General features: G+C 44.0%; 1 protein-coding gene and 3 long non-coding RNA genes across 6 annotated transcripts; 3 read left to right on the top strand and 1 right to left on the bottom strand.

Annotated features, from left to right (window-relative positions):
* The first annotated feature begins 11,464 nt into the window (after positions 1-11,464).
* Positions 11,465-14,661, top strand: LOC143101427 (uncharacterized). Its single transcript, XR_012982306.1, has 3 exons — positions 11,465-11,786; positions 12,160-12,378; positions 14,184-14,661. It is a non-coding gene; the product is annotated as an uncharacterized LOC143101427 (long non-coding RNA).
* Positions 14,662-14,727: 66 nt separating this feature from the next.
* On the top strand, positions 14,728-18,669 carry LOC143101426 (uncharacterized). Its single transcript, XM_076264723.1, has 9 exons — positions 14,728-15,275; positions 15,841-16,065; positions 16,175-16,321; positions 16,792-16,857; positions 16,982-17,600; positions 17,695-17,771; positions 17,903-18,089; positions 18,180-18,301; positions 18,453-18,669. Exons 1-6 carry the CDS (start codon positions 15,204-15,206, stop codon positions 17,721-17,723), a joined length of 1,158 nt encoding a protein of 385 aa, XP_076120838.1. The 5' UTR covers positions 14,728-15,203; the 3' UTR covers positions 17,724-17,771; positions 17,903-18,089; positions 18,180-18,301; positions 18,453-18,669.
* Positions 18,670-19,644: 975 nt separating this feature from the next.
* LOC143101437 (uncharacterized) lies at positions 19,645-20,271 on the bottom strand. The gene is made up of 2 exons (XR_012982319.1): positions 20,129-20,271; positions 19,645-19,935 (listed from the first exon to the last, which is right to left on the bottom strand). It is a non-coding gene; the product is annotated as an uncharacterized LOC143101437 (long non-coding RNA).
* A 377-nt stretch (positions 20,272-20,648) lies between these two features.
* On the top strand, positions 20,649-23,669 carry LOC143101436 (uncharacterized). 3 transcript variants are annotated; one of them, XR_012982317.1, is made up of 5 exons: positions 20,649-20,737; positions 21,296-21,397; positions 21,555-21,649; positions 22,206-22,249; positions 22,834-23,669. It is a non-coding gene; the product is annotated as an uncharacterized LOC143101436 (long non-coding RNA). The 3 variants fall into 3 exon arrangements; XR_012982316.1 differs by having other exon boundaries at positions 21,296-21,434; XR_012982318.1 differs by lacking the exon at positions 20,649-20,737 and adding an exon at positions 21,038-21,106 and having other exon boundaries at positions 21,296-21,434.
* The last annotated feature ends 357 nt before the right edge of the window (positions 23,670-24,026 follow it).

The following is a 24,026-nucleotide window of genomic DNA, read 5'->3' as shown; positions in this document are numbered from 1 at the left end:
GCTGTGCTACATAGCACTTTAACAATGGCATCGCCGGTTCGAATCCGGCCTGAAGCACCGTCCGGCAGTTTCCGCGGACTCACGTTGTTTTACGCGATGGTGCCCTCTGCTCAGCGTCTTCCCGATCGCCTGCGACATCTTATGAAGCAGAGAACCTGAGTGTTTGTAACTGTTTGCGTCCTGTTTCTTGTGTTTTTTTACTGAGGGCAATCATATGAATCATTGATATCCATTGCAACAGCCAGAGGAGTAAAAAATAATTTTACAAAATAGGGGAATGCCGCGATCAGCGGACTTTGACCTACGCACGCACGCAGTAGCCGGCAGTCACGAGACTCTAATCATGTATAATGAGCACTGCATTAATCGGCGTCTCCGTAGCACACATGGGAAAGGCAGCGCTGTGCTACATAGCACTTTAAGAATGTCATCGCAGGTTCGAATCCAGCCTGATGCACCGTCCGGCCGTTTCCGCGGTCTCACGATGTTTTACGCGACGGTGCCCTCTGCTCAGCGTCTTCCCGATCTCCCGCGACATCTTATGAAGCAGAGAACCTGAGTGTTTGTAACTGATTGCATTCCTGTTTCTTGTGTTTTTTTACTGAGGGCAATCACATGAATCATTGATATCCATTGCAACACCCAGAGGAGTAAAAAATAATTTTACAAAATAGGGGAATGCCATGATCAGCGGACTTTGACCTACGCACGCACGCACGCAGTAGCCGGCAGTCACGAGACTCTAATCATGTATAATGAGCACTGCATTAATGGTGTCTCAGTAGCACACATGGGAAAGGCAGCGCTGTGCTACATAGCACTTTAAGAATGTCATCGCAGGTTCGAATCCAGCCTGAAGCACCGTCCGGCCGTTTCCGCGGTCTCACGATGTTTTACGCGACGGTGCCCTCTGCTCAGCGTCTTCCCGATCGCCCGCGACATCTTATGAAGCAGAGTTTGTAACTGTTTGCGTCCTGTTTCTTGTGCTTTTTTACTGAGGGCAATTATATGAATCATTGATATCCATTGCAACACCCAGAGGAGTAAAAAATAATTTTACAAAATAGGGGAATGCTGCGATCGGCGGACTTTGACCTACGCACGCACGCACACAGTAGCCGGCAGTCACGAGACTCTAATGAGCTCTGCATTAATCAGCGTCTCCATAGCACACATGGGAAAGGCAGCGCTGTGCTACATAGCACTTTAACCATGTCATCGCAGGTTCGAATCCGGCCCTTAAGCACCGTCCGGCAGTTTCCGCGGACTCACGTTGTTTTACGCGACGGTGCCCTCTGCTCAGCGTCTTCCCGATCGCCCGCGACATCTTATGAAGCAGAGAACCTGAGTGTTTGTAACTGTTTGCGTCCTGTTTCTTGTGTTTTTTTACTGAGGGCAATCATATGAATCATTGATATCCATTGCAACACCCAGAGGAGTAAAAAATTATTTTACAAAATAGGGGAATGCCGCGATCAGCGGACTTTGACTTACGCACGCACGCACGCAGTAGCCGGCAGTCACGAGACTCTAATCATGTATAATGAGCACTACATTAATCAGCGTCTCCGTAGCACACATGGGAAAGGCAGCGCTGTGCTACATAGCACTTTAAGAATGGCATTGCAGGTTCGAATAAGGCCTGAAGCACCATCCGGCCATTTCCGCGGTCTCGCGTTGTTTTACGCGACGTGCCCTCTGCTCAGCGTCTTCCCGATCGCCGGCGACATCTTATGAAGCAGAGAACCTGAGTGTTTGTAACTGATTGCATTCCTGTTTCTTGTGTTTTTTTACTGAGGGCAATCATATGAATCATTGATATCCATTGCAACACCCAGGAGAGTAAAAAATAATATTACAAAATAGGGGAATGCTGCGATCGGCGGACTTTGACCTACACACGCACGCACGCACGCAGTAGCCGGCAGTCACGAGACTCTAATCATGTATAATGAGCACTGCATTAATGGTGTCTCCGTAGCACACATGGGAAAGGCAGCGCTGTGCTACATAGCACTTTAAGAATGTCATCGCAGGTTCGAATCCAGCCTGAAGCACCGTCCGGCCATTTCCGCGGTCTCGCGTTGTTTTACGCGACGGTGGCCTCTGCTCAGCGTCTTCCCGATCGCCGGCGACATCTTATGAAGCAGAGAACCTGAGTGTTTGTAACTGATTGCATTCCTGTTTCTTGTGTTTTTTTACTGAGGGCAATCATATGAATCATTGATATCCATTGCAACACCCAGAGGAGTAAAAAATTATTTTACAAAATAGGGGAATGCTTCGATCGGCGGACTTTGACTTACACACGCACGCACGCACGCAGTAGCCGGCAGTCACGAGACTCTAATCATGTATAATGAGCACAGCATTAATCGGCGTCTCCGTAGCACACATGGGAAAGGCAGCGCTGTGCTACATAGCACTTTAACAATGGCATCGCCGTTTCGAATCCGGCCTGAAGCACCGTCCGGCAGTTTCCGCGGACTCACGTTGTTTTACGCGACGGTGCCCTCTGCTCAGCGTCTTCCCGATCGCCCGCGACATCTTATGAAGCAGAGAACCTGAGTGTTTGTAACTGTTTGCGTCCTGTTTCTTGTCTTTTTTTACTGAGGGCAATCATATGAATCATTGATATTCATTGCAACACCCAGGAGAGTAAAAAATAATTTTACAAAATAGGGGAATGCTGCGATCGGCGGACTTTGACCTACACACGCACGCACGCAAGCAGTAGCCGGCAGTCACGAGACTCTAATCATGTATAATGAGCACTGCATTAATCGGTGTCTCCGTAGCACACATGGGAAAGGCAGCGCTGTGCTACATAGCACTTTAAGAATGTCATCGCAGGTTCGAATCCGGCCTGAAGCACCGTCCGGCAGTTTCCGCGGACTCACGTTGTTTTACGCGACGGTGCCCTCTGCTCAGCGTCTTCCCGATCGCCCGCGACATCTTATGAAGTAGAGAACCTGAGTGTTTGTAACTGTTTGCGTCCTGTTTCTTGTGTTTTTTTACTGAGGGCAATCATATGAATCATTGATATCCATTGCAACACCCAGAGGAGTAAAAAATAATTTTACAAAATAGGGGAATGCTGCAATCGGCGGACTTTGACCTACGCACGCACGCAGTCGCCGGCAGTCACGAGACTCTAATCATGTATAATGAGCACAGCATTAATCGGCGTCTCCGTAGCACCCATGGGAAAGTCAGCGCTGTGCTACATAGCACTTTAAGAATGTCATCGCAGGTTCGAATCCAGCCTGAAGCACCGTCCGGCCATTTCCGCGGTCTCGCGTTGTTTTACGCGACGGTGCCCTCTGCTCAGCGTCTTCCCGATCGCCGGCGACATCTTATGAAGCAGATAACCTGAGTGTTTGTAACTGATTGCGTCCTGTTTCTTGTGTTTTTTTACTGAGGGCAATCATATGAATCATTGATATCCATTGCAACACCCAGAGGAGTAAAAAATTATTTTACAAAATAGGGGAATGCCGCGATCAGCGGACTTTGACCTACGCACGCACGCACGCAGTAGCCGGCAGTCACGAGACTCTAATCATGTATAATGAGCACTGCACTAATCAGCATCTCCGTAGCACATATGGGAAAGGCAGCGCTGTGCTACATAGCACTTTAAGAATGTCATCGCAGGTTCGAATCCAGCCTGAAGCACCGTCCGGCAGTTTCCGCGGTCTCACGTTGTTTTACGCGACAGTGCCCTCTGCTCAGCGTCTTCCCGATCGCCGGCGACATCTTATGAAGCAGAGTTTGTAACTGTTTGCGTCCTGTTTTTTGTGCTTTTTTACTGAGGGCAATCATATGAATCATTGATATCCATTGCAACACCCAGAGGAGTAAAAAATTATTTTACAAAATAGGGGAATGCTGCGATCGGTGGACTTTGACCTACGCACGCACGCACGCAGTAGCCGGCAGTCACGAGACTCTAATCATGTATAATGAGCACTGCATTAATGGTGTCTCCGTAGCACACATGGGAAAGGCAGCGCTGTGCTACATAGCACTTTAAGAATGTCATCGCAGGTTCGAATCCAGCCTGAAGCACAGTCCGGCTTTTTCCGCGGTCTCACGATGTTTTACGCGACGGTGCCCTCTGCTCAGCGTCTTCCCGATCGCCCGCGACATCTTATGAAGCAGAGAACCTGAGTGTTTGTAACTGTTTGCGTCCTGTTTCTTGTGTTTTTTTACTGAGGGCAATCATATGAATCATTGATATCCATTGCAACACCCAGAGGAGTAAAAAAATATTTTACAAAATAGGGGAATGCCGCGATCAGCGGACTTTGACCTACGCACGCACGCAGTAGCCGGCAGTCACGAGACTCTAATCATGTATAATGAGCACTGCACTAATCAGCATCTCCGTGGCACATATGGGAAAGGCAGCGCTGTGCTACATAGCACTTTAAGAATGTCATCGCAGGTTCGAATCCAGCCTGAAGCACCGTCCGGCAGTTTCCGCGGTCTCACGTTGTTTTACGCGACAGTGCCCTCTGCTCAGCGTCTTCCCGATCGCCCGCAACATCTTATGAAGCAGAGTTTGTAACTGTTTGCGTCCTGTTTCTTGTGCTTTTTTACTGAGGGCAATCATATGAATCATTGATATCCATTGCAACACCCAGAGGACTAAAAAATAATTTTACAAAATAGGGGAATGCTGTGATCGGCGGACTTTGACCTACGCACGCACGCACGCAGTCGCCGGAAGTCACGAGACTCTAATCATGTATAATGAGCACAGCATTAATCGGCGTCTCCGTAGCACACATGGGAAAGGCAGCGCTGTGCTACATAGCACTTTAACAATGGCATCGCCGGTTCGAATCCGGCCTGAAGCACCGTCCGGCAGTTTCCGCGGACTCACGTTGTTTTACGCGATGGTGCCCTCTGCTCAGCGTCTTCCCGATCGCCTGCGACATCTTATGAAGCAGAGAACCTGAGTGTTTGTAACTGTTTGCGTCCTGTTTCTTGTGTTTTTTTACTGAGGGCAATCATATGAATCATTGATATCCATTGCAACACCCAGAGGAGTAAAAAATAATTTTACAAAATAGGGGAATGCCGCGATCAGCGGACTTTGACCTACGCACGCACGCAGTAGCCGGCAGTCACGAGACTCTAATCATGTATAATGAGCACTGCATTAATCGGCGTCTCCGTAGCACACATGGGAAAGGCAGCGCTGTGCTACATAGCACTTTAAGAATGTCATCGCAGGTTCGAATCCAGCCTGATGCACCGTCCGGCCGTTTCCGCGGTCTCACGATATTTTACGCGACGGTGCCCTCTGCTCAGCGTCTTCCCGATCTCCCGCGACATCTTATGAAGCAGAGAACCTGAGTGTTTGTAACTGATTGCATTCCTGTTTCTTGTGTTTTTTTACTGAGGGCAATCACATGAATCATTGATATCCATTGCAACACCCAGAGGAGTAAAAAATAATTTTACAAAATAGGGGAATGCCGTGATCAGCGGACTTTGACCTACGCACGCACGCACGCAGTAGCCGGCAGTCACGAGACTCTAATCATGTATAATGAGCACTGCATTAATGGTGTCTCAGTAGCACACATGGGAAAGGCAGCGCTGTGCTACATAGCACTTTAAGAATGTCATCGCAGGTTCGAATCCAGCCTGAAGCACCGTCCGGCCGTTTCCGCGGTCTCACGATGTTTTACGCGACGGTGCCCTCTGCTCAGCGTCTTCCCGATCGCCCGCGACATCTTATGAAGCAGAGTTTGTAACTGTTTGCGTCCTGTTTCTTGTGCTTTTTTACTGAGGGCAATTATATGAATCATTGATATCCATTGCAACACCCAGAGGAGTAAAAAATAATTTTACAAAATAGGGGAATGCTGCGATCGGCGGACTTTGACCTACGCACGCACGCACACAGTAGCCGGCAGTCACGAGACTCTAATGAGCTCTGCATTAATCAGCGTCTCCATAGCACACATGGGAAAGGCAGCGCTGTGCTACATAGCACTTTAACCATGTCATCGCAGGTTCGAATCCGGCCCTTAAGCACCGTCCGGCAGTTTCCGCGGACTCACGTTGTTTTACGCGACGGTGCCCTCTGCTCAGCGTCTTCCCGATCGCCCGCGACATCTTATGAAGCAGAGAACCTGAGTGTTTGTAACTGTTTGCGTCCTGTTTCTTGTGTTTTTTTACTGAGGGCAATCATATGAATCATTGATATCCATTGCAACACCCAGAGGAGTAAAAAATTATTTTACAAAATAGGGGAATGCCGCGATCAGCGGACTTTGACTTACGCACGCACGCACGCAGTAGCCGGCAGTCACGAGACTCTAATCATGTATAATGAGCACTACATTAATCAGCGTCTCCGTAGCACACATGGGAAAGGCAGCGCTGTGCTACATAGCACTTTAAGAATGGCATTGCAGGTTCGAATAAGGCCTGAAGCACCATCCGGTCATTTCCGCGGTCTCGCGTTGTTTTACGCGACGTGCCCTCTGCTCAGCGTCTTCCCGATCGCCGGCGACATCTTATGAAGCAGAGAACCTGAATGTTTGTAACTGATTGCATTCCTGTTTCTTGTGTTTTTTTACTGAGGGCAATCATATGAATCATTGATATCCATTGCAACACCCAGGAGAGTAAAAAATAATTTTACAAAATAGGGGAATGCTGCGATCGGCGGACTTTGACCTACACACGCACGCACGCACGCAGTAGCCGGCAGTCACGAGACTCTAATCATGTATAATGAGCACTGCATTAATGGTGTCTCAGTAGCACACATGGGAAAGGCAGCGCTGTGCTACATAGCACTTTAAGAATGTCATCGCAGGTTCGAATCCAGCCTGAAGCACCGTCCGGCCGTTTCCGCGGTCTCACGATGTTTTACGCGACGGTGCCCTCTGCTCAGCGTCTTCCCGATCGCCCGCGACATCTTATGAAGCAGAGTTTGTAACTGTTTGCGTCCTGTTTCTTGTGCTTTTTTACTGAGGGCAATTATATGAATCATTGATATCCATTGCAACACCCAGAGGAGTAAAAAATAATTTTACAAAATAGGGGAATGCTGCGATCGGCGGACTTTGACCTACGCACGCACGCACACAGTAGCCGGCAGTCACGAGACTCTAATGAGCTCTGCATTAATCAGCGTCTCCATAGCACACATGGGAAAGGCAGCGCTGTGCTACATAGCACTTTAACCATGTCATCGCAGGTTCGAATCCGGCCCTTAAGCACCGTCCGGCAGTTTCCGCGGACTCACGTTGTTTTACGCGACGGTGCCCTCTGCTCAGCGTCTTCCCGATCGCCCGCGACATCTTATGAAGCAGAGAACCTGAGTGTTTGTAACTGTTTGCGTCCTGTTTCTTGTGTTTTTTTACTGAGGGCAATCATATGAATCATTGATATCCATTGCAACACCCAGAGGAGTAAAAAATTATTTTACAAAATAGGGGAATGCCGCGATCAGCGGACTTTGACTTACGCACGCACGCACGCAGTAGCCGGCAGTCACGAGACTCTAATCATGTATAATGAGCACTACATTAATCAGCGTCTCCGTAGCACACATGGGAAAGGCAGCGCTGTGCTACATAGCACTTTAAGAATGGCATTGCAGGTTCGAATAAGGCCTGAAGCACCATCCGGCCATTTCCGCGGTCTCGCGTTGTTTTACGCGACGTGCCCTCTGCTCAGCGTCTTCCCGATCGCCGGCGACATCTTATGAAGCAGAGAACCTGAGTGTTTGTAACTGATTGCATTCCTGTTTCTTGTGTTTTTTTACTGAGGGCAATCATATGAATCATTGATATCCATTGCAACACCCAGGAGAGTAAAAAATAATTTTACAAAATAGGGGAATGCTGCGATCGGCGGACTTTGACCTACACACGCACGCACGCACGCAGTAGCCGGCAGTCACGAGACTCTAATCATGTATAATGAGCACTGCATTAATGGTGTCTCCGTAGCACACATGGGAAAGGCAGCGCTGTGCTACATAGCACTTTAAGAATGTCATCGCAGGTTCGAATCCAGCCTGAAGCACCGTCCGGCCGTTTCCGCGGTCTCACGATGTTTTACGCGACGGTGCCCTCTGCTCAGCGTCTTCCCGATCGCCCGCGACATCTTATGAAGCAGAGTTTGTAACTGTTTGCGTCCTGTTTCTTGTGCTTTTTTACTGAGGGCAATTATATGAATCATTGATATCCATTGCAACACCCAGAGGAGTAAAAAATAATTTTACAAAATAGGGGAATGCTGCGATCGGCGGACTTTGACCTACGCACGCACGCACACAGTAGCCGGCAGTCACGAGACTCTAATGAGCTCTGCATTAATCAGCGTCTCCATAGCACACATGGGAAAGGCAGCGCTGTGCTACATAGCACTTTAACCATGTCATCGCAGGTTCGAATCCGGCCCTTAAGCACCGTCCGGCAGTTTCCGCGGACTCACGTTGTTTTACGCGACGGTGCCCTCTGCTCAGCGTCTTCCCGATCGCCCGCGACATCTTATGAAGCAGAGAACCTGAGTGTTTGTAACTGTTTGCGTCCTGTTTCTTGTGTTTTTTTACTGAGGGCAATCATATGAATCATTGATATCCATTGCAACACCCAGAGGAGTAAAAAATTATTTTACAAAATAGGGGAATGCCGCGATCAGCGGACTTTGACTTACGCACGCACGCACGCAGTAGCCGGCAGTCACGAGACTCTAATCATGTATAATGAGCACTACATTAATCAGCGTCTCCGTAGCACACATGGGAAAGGCAGCGCTGTGCTACATAGCACTTTAAGAATGGCATTGCAGGTTCGAATAAGGCCTGAAGCACCATCCGGCCATTTCCGCGGTCTCGCGTTGTTTTACGCGACGTGCCCTCTGCTCAGCGTCTTCCCGATCGCCGGCGACATCTTATGAAGCAGAGAACCTGAGTGTTTGTAACTGATTGCATTCCTGTTTCTTGTGTTTTTTTACTGAGGGCAATCATATGAATCATTGATATCCATTGCAACACCCAGGAGAGTAAAAAATAATTTTACAAAATAGGGGAATGCTGCGATCGGCGGACTTTGACCTACACACGCACGCACGCACGCAGTAGCCGGCAGTCACGAGACTCTAATCATGTATAATGAGCACTGCATTAATGGTGTCTCCGTAGCACACATGGGAAAGGCAGCGCTGTGCTACATAGCACTTTAAGAATGTCATCGCAGGTTCGAATCCAGCCTGAAGCACCGTCCGGCCATTTCCGCGGTCTCGCGTTGTTTTACGCGACGGTGCCCTCTGCTCAGCGTCTTCCCGATCGCCGGCGACATCTTATGAAGCAGAGAACCTGAGTGTTTGTAACTGATTGCATTCCTGTTTCTTGTGTTTTTTTACTGAGGGCAATCATATGAATCATTGATATCCATTGCAACACCCAAAAAATTATTTTACAAAATAGGGGAATGCTTCGATCGGCGGACTTTGACCTACACACGCACGCACGCACGCAGTAGCCGGCAGTCACGAGACTCTAATCGTTGCAACCTGGTCTCACGGGAATCCGTGAAATATCCACGGACGCTTAACTCAAAATCCGTGGTGGGCCCACGGAATCACTGAAATTTCCGTGAAACTCTCACGGATTTCGATTCAATGCAAGTTAATGACACTCATATCCCGTGGCTATTTCACGGATCCCCGTTTAAACAACTGAGTGCAGATTTCGTTCAACGGACGTTGTTATCTTATTGGGAAACACACTTTTGATACTTTCAGTTCGATTTTTATTGCCTTTTTTAGTGTCTGTGTAATGTTAGCCTGTCAGGCGTTGCATTCCATCCCTGTTTCAACAACTGAGTGCAGATTTCGCTCAACGGAAGTTACATTTCCGTGAAACACACACGGATTTCGTTCCAATGCAAGTTAATGACAATATATTCCGTGGCTATTTCACGGATCGATCCCCGTTTAACAACTGAGTGCAGATTTCGCTCAACGGATGTTGTTATCTTATTGGGAAACACACTTTTGATACATTCAGTTCGATTTTTATGTAATGTTAGCCTGTCAGGCGTTGCATTCCATCCCTGTTTCAACAACTGAGTGCAGATTTCGCTCAACGGAAGTTGACATTTCCGTGAAACACACACGGATTTCGTTCCAATGCAAGTTATGACAATATATTCCGTGGCCCACACACGGATCCCCCGTTTCAACAACTGAGTACAGATTTCGGTCAACTGACTTTTATAACTTTGGGATACATGGATATTGAATAATTACAGTCGTTTCAGGACTGCATATTTGCCGTTGGCTTAAATTATGCCCTCATTTAAGTGGGATATTTAATAAAAACGTTCTCACTTCTCATTTCAGCGAGGCATAGTAACCGTTGCTAGGTAAACAAAGCCCATGTCAGAAGCGTATCCCCAGAGAATGTCAACTTAAAAAGAATAGCTTACTGATAGCACTAGTTCTTTCGTCTCAATACTGATTATGAAGTTGTTATAAATGTAATACACTACTGCAGAAATGTTTATATTGCTTAAGGTGGAAATAAAGTTCTTTGGCAAAGAGATGCATTCTGGGAAGTGATGTGTTTAAATGTAATGGCTACATATACCCAAGTTTCTTTCATTCGGAGATTTATGCTCATTATTTTACAAATTTGAGCAAGGATATAAAATATTAAGACTGTACTTTTTCATTGCTATTGATATTTTGGCGCAATTTTGTGCATCGCGTCACTGTGTGCGACGATCCCAGAAACCATTGCCTGGGCGAGATTCCGAGCGGTAAGTACAAGGGTCTAATAAGCAAGAGAAATGCATAGGCATTTAACATGTCTAAAATTGAGTTTTGGCCAAAACAATTATGTCCTCCTATTTGTTTATTTCGAACTCCACTGTAAGAGCTGTATTTGAAAGAGACTGACATAATACAATTCTTTGTTGCATCAAAATAAAATGCAACGTACTTAGCCAGAGCCTCTGCTAGCTAGATAGATTAGCTAATTCGGAACTCTGCTGTTGGTTTATTTACATTGATTTGGACGTGTACTTTTGGCATCGCCAGCTATGTGGCACAATTTGCATATATGTGTAACACGCTTCCACCTAATTTCTGCGCCAGCAAAATTTTGTGTTCAGGGCTCAACATTAACTTTCTGAAGTAGCAGCTACTTGCCAACTGGGCAACCAGACATGGGCTTTTGGATGCCACATTAGCAGCTAGCTAAGCCAAATGGTTTCATCCTGTATAGTTCATGCTACTACTTGAAGTTAAAGCGTTTATAAGTCTGGCAAGGCTAAGTTTATACAAGTACCCAGCGAGCCACAGACACACAGACGATTGTTGCTTTATATATTATGATAGATAGATGGTGCAGATCAGCAGGGGTTGTTTTTTTTTTTTTGGGGGGGGGGGGGGGTATGCAAAAGTAGTAGTAGTAGGCGCCAAGTGGATATGATATCTTATGTGTGTGCAATGTACGCATGTGCTTCAATCATTCTTGTGTAGAATATAACATGAATGGTTACTGAGCAATTTGATGGTCAGGCGATTAGAGTCAAGGAGATTCTATTCTTGTAGAACATGTAACTAGTAATCATATCATATCTATCATTTTTGCTAATAATGTAGAGATAAAATATCATTCTAATAATGTTTTTTGTCTTTGTTACAGATAATTTACGAGATACATGCTTGTCTCTCTCTCTCTCTCTCTCTCTCACACACACACACACAGACACACACACTCACCCTTTCATTCTCATATAGTAAGTATTCCAAGATTTTTATTTTCACAAATTTGAAAGACACTAAATTGTTACTTTATTATTGTTAACCTGAAGAGCATCGGATTCTGTTAAATATCCAATTGGCATTGGGGGAACACCGAATCATCAATCCACGTTTAATGTAGGAACAGCAAATCGCATAGTGTTATACTAGATACCCTGAGTTGGTCCCAAATATCAGTCTTGAAATAGATGAAATCTTGTTTATTACAGGATTGCCTTTATTACAACTGAGTTGAAAGACTGAACATGTTGTTTAATGGTTCAATCTCTCTAAACAACTGAGGAATTTGTATTTTTAAACAATAGCAATTCTAATTACCGGTATGCTTTTCTTGTTGATTTTTTGCAGCCTGTCATGGGAGGGTTAAAAAAAAAAATGCCCTGCATGTCTTGCATCCATTTTTAATGGGTGCAAAATATGCCCAGTATGCACGGCACCACAGCCACAGAAGCTGAGGCTAAAAAAAAAAAACAACTAGAAAGCTTCAATGAAAAAAAGGAAACCTGGGAGGCCAATACCAAAAAGAATCAACTGACCTCCCATCTGATGGATGATGCTATTATTCTGGTAAGTCATTTGTGCTACATTCAGTGTCGGTGCTCCGCACAAGCAGAACATGCACTGCGCGTGGGGCACCAAGTGCCTGGGGGGCACCAAAAAAATATAGCTCGTAGAAAATCATCATGCCGCAAATCCTCAAATTGTGGCGGGTCTTTTATTTAGGCTACTTAGGTTGTGCAAACCACAGGCCTTTATTCGAGGCAGGCATTTATTTCTTATAAGGCTTCTGTTGAATAATTTTATGTAAAGCCTGTGCTAACAGTTCTCCTGCCCGCTACCGCATCTGTGTGAGCGCGTCCCTACTGGATATTGTGGCCTGTTCACACGTTATGTCTCTTCCTTGCAAACTTGACTAGCTAAACCATTAATGAAAGCAAAGCAACCAGTTACATCTTCATAAAATATCAATTTGCCAGGCATGCCTTCATGGACAACAGGCCTAAGGTATTTTTTCCTGCGTTTTATGGTGAGACACATTTGGAGTGGCATGGTATCAAAAGCAGAAGATTCTCGGTCTAGTTTGGATTTATGCCTAATTAACTTTTGGATTGTTTGATTATATTGCTCAATGTTGGAACTCATGGCCAATATCAAATATGATTGGTATTTTATGCTTCAATGTTCAGTTTAAATTTAGTTCAAACTGTGTCAGGTTTTCCATCCGCTGTTTATTTGCGAGCCAATAGCCACTTCATTCATTTTTTGCACATTAACCTTACTGTGTGTAGCCAAGCCTTATGCCATACCCAAGTAGCCTAAATCAAGGTAATTTTTAATTATGAATGATTTATTTTGTTATTGAATTCGTAGGCTGGGATTCCTCTCAGCAACAATTATGTTTAAAGGTAGCCTACTGCTTTAGCCTTCAGAAGGGGCAGGCAGCCAGGCTACTGACAGAGCGACGTTGGAGACCCATAGTAGATTTACGACTTTTCATTGCCAACAGTAGGCCTATTAAACCAACCAACAATATAAAGTATCCAAAATAGTGGGGGCACCAGAGTGGCACCATGCATTTGTGCTTTGGGCACCCAAATGGCTAGCACAGGCCCTGGTTACATTACCATAGTACTAATGTTAGGTTAAAGGTTGTATCAGCGATGATGAGCGATTTGTAAAGACAAAACACTTTTATAATGTTCAGCTAATATTTTCTCATGGTCGGCTAGCTCTCCTGTCATTCTAGGCGCTGAAAAAGACTCTGGTATTTTTACGCAGCCCATGCACCACAAACCGCGGAGTCTACCGGACATTAACATTGTGGTTGGTAGTACACCACTAACAATAACCAAGCATTGCATGGATTTTTTAAAAATGAATACTGGTGGTAAGGTTGAGTTATCTCTTGTGTGTCTTGTTTGGTCCTCAGACAAAATATAAAATGAGTTATATATCGGACAAAAACGTCTGCTAAGAAATTTGAACATAAACAATAACAAAAACACAGGCAATATCCGCCAGGATCACTGATACAACCTTTAAGAATGAAGTGTCAAAATGAGTAATACCTCTACTATGCTCCTGTAGTGACACGTTCATACATGAATCATGCACACATGCAAATAGACATGCACACCAAACCCACGCACATATTTTCACACCTTTCCCACATACACTCTCAACAAGTACATTCTCAACTAGTACATTCTCAACTAGTGCATTCCCGTAGCATCTGCTAGCCCGTAGCGTGTTGTAATTTATATGTATGTTGCTTTGGATAAAAGCGTCTGCTAAATACATAAACGTAAACATATATCACTGGCACAATTTATAAATGTTTTTTTAAAGTAACAGGGTTTTTTTTTTTTCAGATTGAGAAGCTCAATGCTGTGGGCTGGAGTCCCGTCCTCCTTCTTGAATACCCAAAGAGAAACCCACAAATGCTTCTCCCTCAGGGCCTGAGGTTAAAGGAGAATTCCGGTGTGATTTTGACCTAAAGTGTTCTGAAACATGATACCGAGTGTGAACGTATGTCATATAGCTCATCTCGGCTTGTCCCCTGCACTCCGAAATCTGGCGCTAGTTAGCCAATGCTACCAAGAGGCGGTCAATGTTGGTGGCTCGGGCATCGGCATAGCCATGCAAATAAATCACTGTTTTACACCATTTACAAGGCTCAACGTATCTCCACACTTCATTGGTATACTTCCCAAGGCCCTGACATTTGAAACGAGACATTGAGAACTTTGAAAAAGCACTGGTAGTTTACTTACAAGACGATTTATACAGACAGTATCTTCAGGAAGTTTAGAGCTTGCAGCCATCTTGAATTTAGTCACGATAAGTCGAGCGACGAGCACGAATGAACAGGATATGGATCAGATTGCAAAAATAATTCTGTGGAAATGCATGGATTCCAGTTGCTGCTTAAAATATGTATTGACGATGTACATGACAACGAAGAGCACCTTACAACAAATGGCATAAACTTAGCTCAAAATGTTTTAGTACTCAGTGTCGTGAATCTTGCATAATGTTGTTGACGGAAGACGTGCTGTAGGCTACACGTGAAGAAGGAGGAGTGGCCGGCCGGCATGTGTGCATACTACATAGCCTACTGACTGCAGCTTCAGCTGGCATTACGAAGGATAAGAGAAAAGGAACAGAAGACAGAATGGTTCGCGCTTGTGCTTTTCCAGGTTGCGGCAAGGAGATGCTATGTTCCAGAAAGTTTTCACAGGCTACCTCTACACGAGTCAACTTGGAAGCAGTGGCTTGTTGTCGATGTCGAGACACCTATCCATATACTGAAACAGAAGGATTACCGTGTTTGTAGTGCACATTTTGATCCAGACGACTTCATTACAACAGGCTCTAACCCTCGACAACGAATGCGTCTGAAGAAATGTGCCATCCCGAAAGCGACACAACCTTCTCCGAAAGCGACACAACTTTCTCCGGAGGTATGAATTTATTTGGTTATTAGACTGTAAATTGTGTGAACCATGTTAGCATGTATAAATCGTGTGCAGCACTGAACATTGTGTTTGCAAACAATTCACGTAGCAGCTAGTTTTGTATTCCGGAAAGAGAAATGAGGCAGATTATGCTACATTTATTATTTAGCCCACCATCATAAATGTTGCTGGAGAGGGACGGAGGGGTGTGGTTTGTTCTGATATTTTTGATAAATACAATATAGAACTTGCCATGTAAGCTAACCTGGCTGACCGTGATTGGGGTCCGCTAAGGTGTTTGGGGGATGGGTTTGCTATGCTGCATTCAGTTGCATTGTTAGGCGTAATGGTGTAAAGTATTAGCGGGGGGTGTTGGGGAGTACATTCCTCACAGTTTGAAGTGTTAGAACTTTCCAGGTAGTTAGAGTACCTAAAAGTAGCAAGTGATGGTCAATGAACAGAGTGGGGCCACTTTGGATTGATTGCAAAACAGATGTGCTGCTGTGTGCATCTAAGTGTCCTATAAACCAATGAATAAATAAACTTATTTTGTGTGTATGTATTTTCTTAGACCAGTACCTCTGAGGACCCGGCAATGTATCCCTCTGAAATGGCTGCTGCCCCCCAGTCCACGCCTAAAAAACCCCATAGACAACTGCAACACAGGAGGTCTGATTGGTCCACTGGCCTCAGTTTTACCATTTCAAGCCCCAAACAGCCATCAGTAAGGCCACGAACTAGGCCATCAGCATCTGGACAATACACTGCACGACCTGCATCATGGCAATACCCACAGGTAAGTCACGTATTGTGTTGACAGTCAGTGTTCACATTTCACTGTAATGTCTGTAACACCTTGGTCACCATTGAAGTATCAATGTGTAATTTTTTTTATCAATTTGAAGGAAAGGACTGAAACACCCCCATCATTGTTGAGTCCCTCAAGGGAAGCCAGTGGTGTGACACAACAGCCCTCAGTAAGGCCACGAACTACTAGGCCATCATCATCTGGACAATACACTCCACGACCCGCATCATGGCAATACCCACAGGTAAGCCATGTATTGTGTTGACAGTCAGCCGCAGTTCACATGGACCATAGAATAGTCTAGAATAGTATCTACTTTTTGGCTCCCCTTATCCAGCACTGGCCCCCCAGAAGATAACTGCAATGAGACATTCTTTGTATCCCTTCACCCCACCTGCAAACAGACTATGAACTCTATACACATACATACACACACACACACACACACACACACACCCATGCCTTCGCCGCTTCTTACTCCTAGTCTGACAAGCGGGTCTGGAACAGCGCTGACCATGGCTGCAGGAAAGGATGGCTGATTGACTACTGGGCCACCTCCACCCCCCCTGTTGTCTTCCATGTGTTTATGTGCCTATGTTGCTGAGGCTCCCCATAGGAGCATAGTATGGGGGTGCTACTACTACTACTACTTTACACTGTAATGTCTGCAACACCTTGGTCACCACTGAATGTCATTTTTTTATACATTTGAAGGAAAGGACTGAAACACCCCCCTCATTGTGGAGTCCCTCGAGGGAAGCCAGTGGTGTGACACAATCAGTGAGTTGAATTTTTAATTTCATATATGGTTCTGGTGATAATGTGCTACACTGATGCTCCATTTAGAAGTAAATGTGTAATCTTTTCCAACAATGACATTATTCATCTGTCCTTTGATCAACAGGAAGATGTAGAGGAAGGAGCTGCAGGTGCTTCAGACACATCTGTGCAAGATATGAGCATTAGTTTTGGGGAAATGGATTTGGACCCTAAAGACACCAGTTTTGTGCCCCTGAGTGACACCACCTCATCCAGCCCAAGCTCTGACTCTGTCTCCAGCTCTGGCAGCACAAATGGATGGGCAGGAAGAAAGTGGCTAGTCGATGAGGCCAAGCTGATGGAGCTTTTTAGAACATGCGCTCAGTGTGGTGTGGCCATTGAGGAAAAACGAGTAGCCACACGTGCCAGCCAGATCCGAATACACTGGACGTGTTTGAAGGGACACACCGGGGAATGGGCATCATGCACTGACCAAAGGAATATGGGCCGCAACAACCTCTTGGCATGTGCTGCAACATTTTTCACCGGAGCCACCTACTCGGACATCAAAGATTGGGCAGACCTGATCAACCTGCAGCTACCAGGCAAGACTCAGTTTTACGCCATTCAATCGAAATACCTCATCCCTGTAATCAATCATGCATACAAGGGACAACAACAAAAAATTCTGGAGAGGATTTCTCAACTTTCTGCTTCGGGGGAAAAACTGGAAATGTGTGGTGATGCGAGGTGTGATAGCCCTGGTAAGCATTGTTATTCATCAGATTTTGGTTGACTTTCAAATATACACAATTCCTTTTTTTTTCAAAATCACAGACATGTTTGTTTTTCCAAAAGGCTACAGCTGCAAGTACAGCACCTATTAATTTCAAGGTGATGCAACAAAAGAAATTCTTCATTTTGAACTTGTACAGGTAAACAAGCATAGATGCCTGTTGTTGTTATGTGAAATAAGCATACAGTTGCTGTCAAGGCAATGAGTTGGGACTATGTACATGCACATGCCCTGTGAAATAACAAACTGGTATTTTTACTATGTTATTAGGTTACAGAAGCATCGAGTTCGGTGGCAATGGAGGCAATGGGCTTTCAGAGAGGCCTAAATCACCTCCTCGATCTCGGGCTGGACATTGGGGTGATGGCGACCGACAGATCGCCATCAATAAGGAAACTAATGAGGGAAAGCTATGGCAACATTCGTCACGAATATGACCCTTGGCATGTGAACAAGAGTATGCATCATATTTACTAGATATCCACACGTGTTTGACTGGTTGTTGCTGGTGAAATGGAAGCTCATATTGTTTTTGAACTCTCCATAGGTCTCAAGAAGAAACTGGTGTCTGTCTCTAATAAAAAAAATTACAGAGAGCTTCGACCATGGCTGAGGTCTATCAGCAATCACCTATACTGGGCATGCAATTCCAGCCATGGTGATGAACAGGTAACCATGAAATTATGAATCATTATTTTATGACCCACATTAGGAAAAATATTTTAGTTAAAACATGTATAACCCAAGACCGTGTTGACACATGAACTCACAAAAGTATTCTCCATAATTTCTAAGGGTTGTATTTTATGTGGTTTTTCAGGAGTGTGTGCGACGGTGGACATCTGTTCTTCACCATATTCGTGGCATCCACAGATGGGAAGAGAATGGGCGGGAGTACCAATGTGCTCATCCACCTCTCTCAGAGGAGGATCAGGAGAAGAAAAAGTGGCTGGAACATGACTCCCCAGCTTTCCGTGCTCTCACAGAGTTGGTTGAGGAAAAAAACCTCCTGCGTGACCTGAGACAGATGGCTCTGTTCAAGCACACAGGTATGCCTTCACAGTCATTGAAATGAGTTTCTTAGAATTGCATTATCTTTGTTATTAAAAAGAGGAAGTGAACAGCTGTTTATTATCTAGTCACACTGTTATCCTTTGTAACCTCAGTCAGCATTCCTTATACATCTTAACTTTTCAACACCAGCTATTATCACTTTACATGACTGATATTGATTGATATATTTCAATTGGACATATTTTGCAGGATCTCTTGAAGTCTTTCACAACGTCACCCTGAAGTACGCACCAAAGCGGCTTCACTTTACATACGACTCGATGAGAGCCCGCACAGAATTGGCCATCATAGATCACAATATCAATATTGGAAGGGAACAAAAAACAACGCTTGAGGGTAAGGAAGCGGCTTTGTCTCCAAATTTTGTGTGTTCTGAACAGTACAGTAATTAGTAGAATAACTAACTTGATTTCGGACTTATTTTACCATGGCACACATAGCTAAACAGTGTTATAGTAGCCTACATAATCAACAACTTATTTTTACTTTTGTCTGTGGGATAGGAAAACCGCAGTACAAGTACATGTACACAAAGACGACACAGCAGTGGGTGGCTAAGCCAGTGTATGAGCCCACCTCTCAGGACTTTCGAAAAGACCTGATGAAGGACGTCTTGAAGTTGAGGGAGGAGAAAAGCCTGGAACCTTGGCCCCGTCCTCCTCCTCGCCCAAGAAGGTTGTTGCAAAACATAGCACCAGTGCCGAGGCCAGACCCGTCTGAGTTGGTGGCCCAAAGGCTGTCGCGGTTCAAGCAACTCTGACTTGTAGTGACATTTCTTTTGTTCTTTTAGAGTATCGTTTTCTTTGCATTTTTTATTTATAATGTACATAGTTTGTTTTTCCTTTTGTGTTTATTTCATGTTCTATGATGCTGTCTACATCTTTGTTGTTTGTCTATAAATAAATATTGTAGTTTGGAATGAAAACAAACAAAATGTGTTGATTTTATATTGTTGTTATTTCAAATGAGTATGAACAATATTATTACCCCCTCACATTGCAATACAAATAATATCAACAAAGTAACACATTTTAGTAATTGGTAACTAGATGATCCTGGAAGCGTCTTCTGCCTCCTGGAATCCATGGTATACTCCACTGGTAGAGGGGTATTTTTTTCTTATTGCTGTAACCACACAGCTTGGCAGAACTTGTCTTTCCCCTCGTCCCAGTTTCTCTCCTTGAAGCACCCACTCAAGGAAAACCCGGTAAGCCACAAGTCTGCACTGTCTGGGAGGTAGGGGGAGGGTCGAGGCGATGATGGGGGAGGGAGAGGCAAGGAAAGGTGAATACACTTCGGTCAATATCATTGTTATCATATCATTATCATAATCAAGTAACTTTAGCTGCCAATTAAAACTACAAATACAGTAACTATTGGATTGATCAAAAGCAATAAAACCCAAGTGTGTAGAGTACTTACTCAGTAGATAAATGTCCATCTTGCCCCTCCGGCGTGGGTCTTCGTGTCCAGTTTAATTTTGGGACATGGAAAAAGGCTTCCAATACCCACAAGTCCAGAAGGGAAGAAAAGCCTTGCGCTAATGTCACGCAGCGTGCGTCTTGAGTGCGATGGTGCAAAAGGTCCCACTCTTTGCAACAAAAACACTCCATATCGGTAGGCATTATCTCACAGCACCGGCAGGAACACCACCATTTCCCCGTGATACGAGGCTGTGTTGTGGCTGTGCTTGCAGCTGCTTGCTCCGCACGCTGTCTCTCAATCTCTCTCCTTTCACGGCGCTCACGCAGCTCTTCCTCCGTATTCAGGCTCAAATAAATAAGGACGCCCATTATACTCAAATGTTTCCTCCTCGTCTTCAAAGTCTTCATAAAACTCCGTAGCTTCATCATCCGACATCCTTGCAATAGCCTAGCTAGCCCACTAACTCCAGTCAACAACTAAAGCGAGTATTCACGTGACTTATCAGCTGTAGTTTCGCTCCTGCTCGTCACTCGACTTATCGTGACTAAATTCAAGATGGCTGCAAGCTCTAAACTTCCTGAAGATACTGTCTGTATAAATCGTCTTGTAAGTAAACTACCAGTGCTTTTTCAAAGTTCTCAATGTCTCGTTTCAAATGTCAGGGCCTTGGGAAGTATACCAATGAAGTGTGGAGATACGTTGAGCCTTGTAAATGGTGTAAAACAGTGATTTATTTGCATGGCTATGCCGATGCCCGAGCCACCAACATTGACCGCCTCTTGGTAGCATTGGCTAACTAGCGCCAGATTTCGGAGTGCAGGGGACAAGCCGAGATGAGCTATATGACATACGTTCACACTCGGTATCATGTTTCAGAACACTTTAGGTCAAAATCACACCGGAATTCTCCTTTAAGTGGGGGGGAAAGTAAATGCCTCAATAACATTAAGGACATTTTCACCTTAATGGTTAAAGGTGATTCCACATTTTCTATACATTACATAACGTCTCTATACAACCCCAATTCTGAAAAATGTGGGACACTGAAAATTAGATGACATCAAATAACAAAATGTACAGAAAAATATCATGACATCACTCCTACATTTCACATTTGACCTTATTGTACATTGTGTATTGTTTGTGTTGCTTGTATTCTTTCAGGAAAGAAAGCGCTGACCGATCCAAACAATTTGCCGGGTCAATGAGAGGAGGCCATCTTCATGTCAGAAAATGTGGCTTTCCACCAAGTGTAGATTAGCAATGGTAATTGCGTTAGGGAAGAAAGTCAGTTGCGGAGAATGTAAGATACAGGCCCTAATCTGTACACTGTATGATGAATTATATGATATGCTTGTTATTTGTGTTCTGTATGTATGTTAACATTTTGATTAACATTCTACTATTTGCTTATGTCAAACAGTTTCTAGAAAAGGAAGTGAAGAACAAGAGTGCCCCCACAACAGCCCTATGTACAAGCAGCAGTACAGAAGAGTACTAAAAAAGAGAAAGACAAAGGTTATTTCCATACACAAAATTGAAAATAAAACAATGGATGATGTAACAGTACTTTTTGATCACTTTTAAAAATGTATAATGGCACTGCGGAATAATTGAAATCAGTGATCAGTAACTGTCAGTATCAGTAATCGTACCAGATATTGCGTTTGTTCATCTTTGTGTTTATGTTCAAAATCCCGAACAAGACACGCCAGAGATAACTCACCCCTATATTATATATAAATATAATATAAAGTATTCTCTGAAAAATATTCATGGCATGTTTTAGTATTGTTAGAGATGCTACCAACCCCAGAATGTTTGTCTGCAGTTACTCTATGTTCCAGTTTATGGGACTGTGTAAATTGACCAGGATGTTTTACAGCTCGTATAGGGAATGTAAAGTGAGTGGACCATGAGGAGATATTAACTGAACATCATAAAAAGTGTTACGTGTCTACAAAACGCTGATAGTCACTGATGTGAAGTGTTAAAATTTGAATGTTAAGTTGAGTGCAATGTTATCTTTTTAAGCAAGACACTTTTTTTTTATGTCTTTGTTTGCCTGCCACAGGGGAAGATGGAGATCCTAATAGATTGGGTGCCTTCCAAAATGTGGTGAGTTGGTTATCTTTTACACCAGATACTCACAATTACACAAAGGGAAATTACGTTGTTCCAGCAGCCATACATATACTGTAGGACATGTAAATGTACCAGATTTAGTTATTATAGTCTATGCTATAATTTAGTTATATACCGGTACTGCAGGCTACATGTAAACATATATACCGTAAATCAGTTTATATTGTAACACTCCTGTGTACCTGATGTTTTAGATGGATAGAAAGATACTTTATTGATCCCCAAGGGGAAATTCAAGTATGAACAGTAGGGTTTTATGGCAATTGGTAGTAGAGTGTTGTCTGGGGTGAGTGTGAGCTATAAACTATTTTTTATTCATTTGCACTCTGAACTTGTAAATGTACTAACCTGAGATGTTGATAATGTAACTTTTGTCAATTCAGAATGTCAGGGCCCAGTTTTTTTTATTTCCATACTGTGGAGTATTCAGATATTTTATTAGTTGTAACACTATTATGACATTGGTTAATCTAAACATCCCTCCACTAGAATATCTAATCAAACTGGAATACAGGTTACAGTCTTTTTCACTAACCATCTTCCCCCTTTTTTCTCAGCGGGAAAACCTGTCTGCCAACCTGGGAGCCTGCAAGATAAAGATCTACACACACACACACACACACTCACTCACTCACTCACTCACTCAACAGTCAACAAATATTTTAGCTGAGTGTTGTTCTTTTGTATTTTTTTATATAATATAAGTTAATAAAGACTACTAGTTGCCATATTGAATAGGAAGTATCACACATGTTTTACCACCCTGTTTTCTCAACAGAATCACCGTGTTGTGTGTTGTTAGCTTGTCTCCCACTACTTCTTGTATTGCAGTTGTTAGGACAAACTGGCAGAAGAACTTTCATTCACTAAACATTTAAAAGTGCCACAGAGTAATTACTGCTTTTGATATTTGTTTTAAGTCATTGTTGCTATTGTAGTATACTTGCTGTTGTTTTTGACTGTGGTCTAGAGGGTCCAGGTGCCTTGTGGCATGGGAGCTCCTGTTACTTCTTACATCAGTAAGTGCATCGATGATGTGACACACACAAAGACCCGGCTAACTGGAAGACATGACAGGAGATGTCCATAGGCTGCCGAGAACGCCTTCAGAGCCAAGGATGAAACTGATCTGAGAACAACGAGAGCCAAACTTTCCCCTAGCATCAGTAAAGCAAAACAGGAATACACACAAAAGATAACCTGCCATTTCAAAGACAGCAGAGACACATAGAGCATTCCCATCATGTGCATATAGCAAATTCTACTACAGCGCAGTCAGAGCCAGACAGTAACGGAGTACATTTACTTGAGTACACCAAGCACCTCATAACATCTATATTGTGCTTTTATCTGATGCAAGTGTTTTGATATGAAATAAACATAATTTGCATGACATGGTCAGTTCTGCTGGTCAGTTTTGACCTACGCGACAGCCCTGCAAAGTACCATCCACACAGCTATTCGGCTGCATTTTTTGACAGTTTTCAAGTTCAATTTATTTCTTTGTCCCAAATGGGCAATTTGATTGCAGACAGGATCACATACCACACGACATAAATAGGTCTGACAATGCCTAAAAAGTCAGTAAAACCAAGATAAAACTTAATTAAATAAGTTAGATATAAGAGGAGGAAGTGAATGAATATGGGGGGGGGGTCACTAAATGGACAAATCTATCTTTTCCTGTTGTGTACATTCAGTACTTGAATAGAAAAGGGGATGAAGGAATTTTTGTACCTATGGTTAAAAG

This window comes from Alosa pseudoharengus, unplaced genomic scaffold (genome assembly GCF_046254945.1).
Source record: "Alosa pseudoharengus isolate Yale_2024_CS ecotype anadromous, Long Island Sound unplaced genomic scaffold, YU_APseudo_1.1 YU_APseudo_1.1_scf_35, whole genome shotgun sequence".
Taxonomy (NCBI): Eukaryota; Metazoa; Chordata; class Actinopteri; order Clupeiformes; family Clupeidae; genus Alosa; species Alosa pseudoharengus.
The sequence above is the reverse complement of the archived record's forward strand: the minus strand, read 5'-3'. Positions and strand labels throughout refer to the sequence as shown.

Excerpts from the sequence above, each read along its gene's own strand:
- LOC143101426 (XM_076264723.1), top strand. The coding sequence starts at position 15,204 with ATGCGTCTGAAGAAATGTGCCATCCCGAAAGCGACACAACCTTCTCCG. Across the intron at positions 15,276-15,840 it reads CGACACAACTTTCTCCGGAG|ACCAGTACCTCTGAGGACCC; the intron begins GTATGAATTTAT and ends GTATTTTCTTAG. Across the intron at positions 16,858-16,981 it reads CCAGTGGTGTGACACAATCA|GAAGATGTAGAGGAAGGAGC; the intron begins GTGAGTTGAATT and ends TTTGATCAACAG.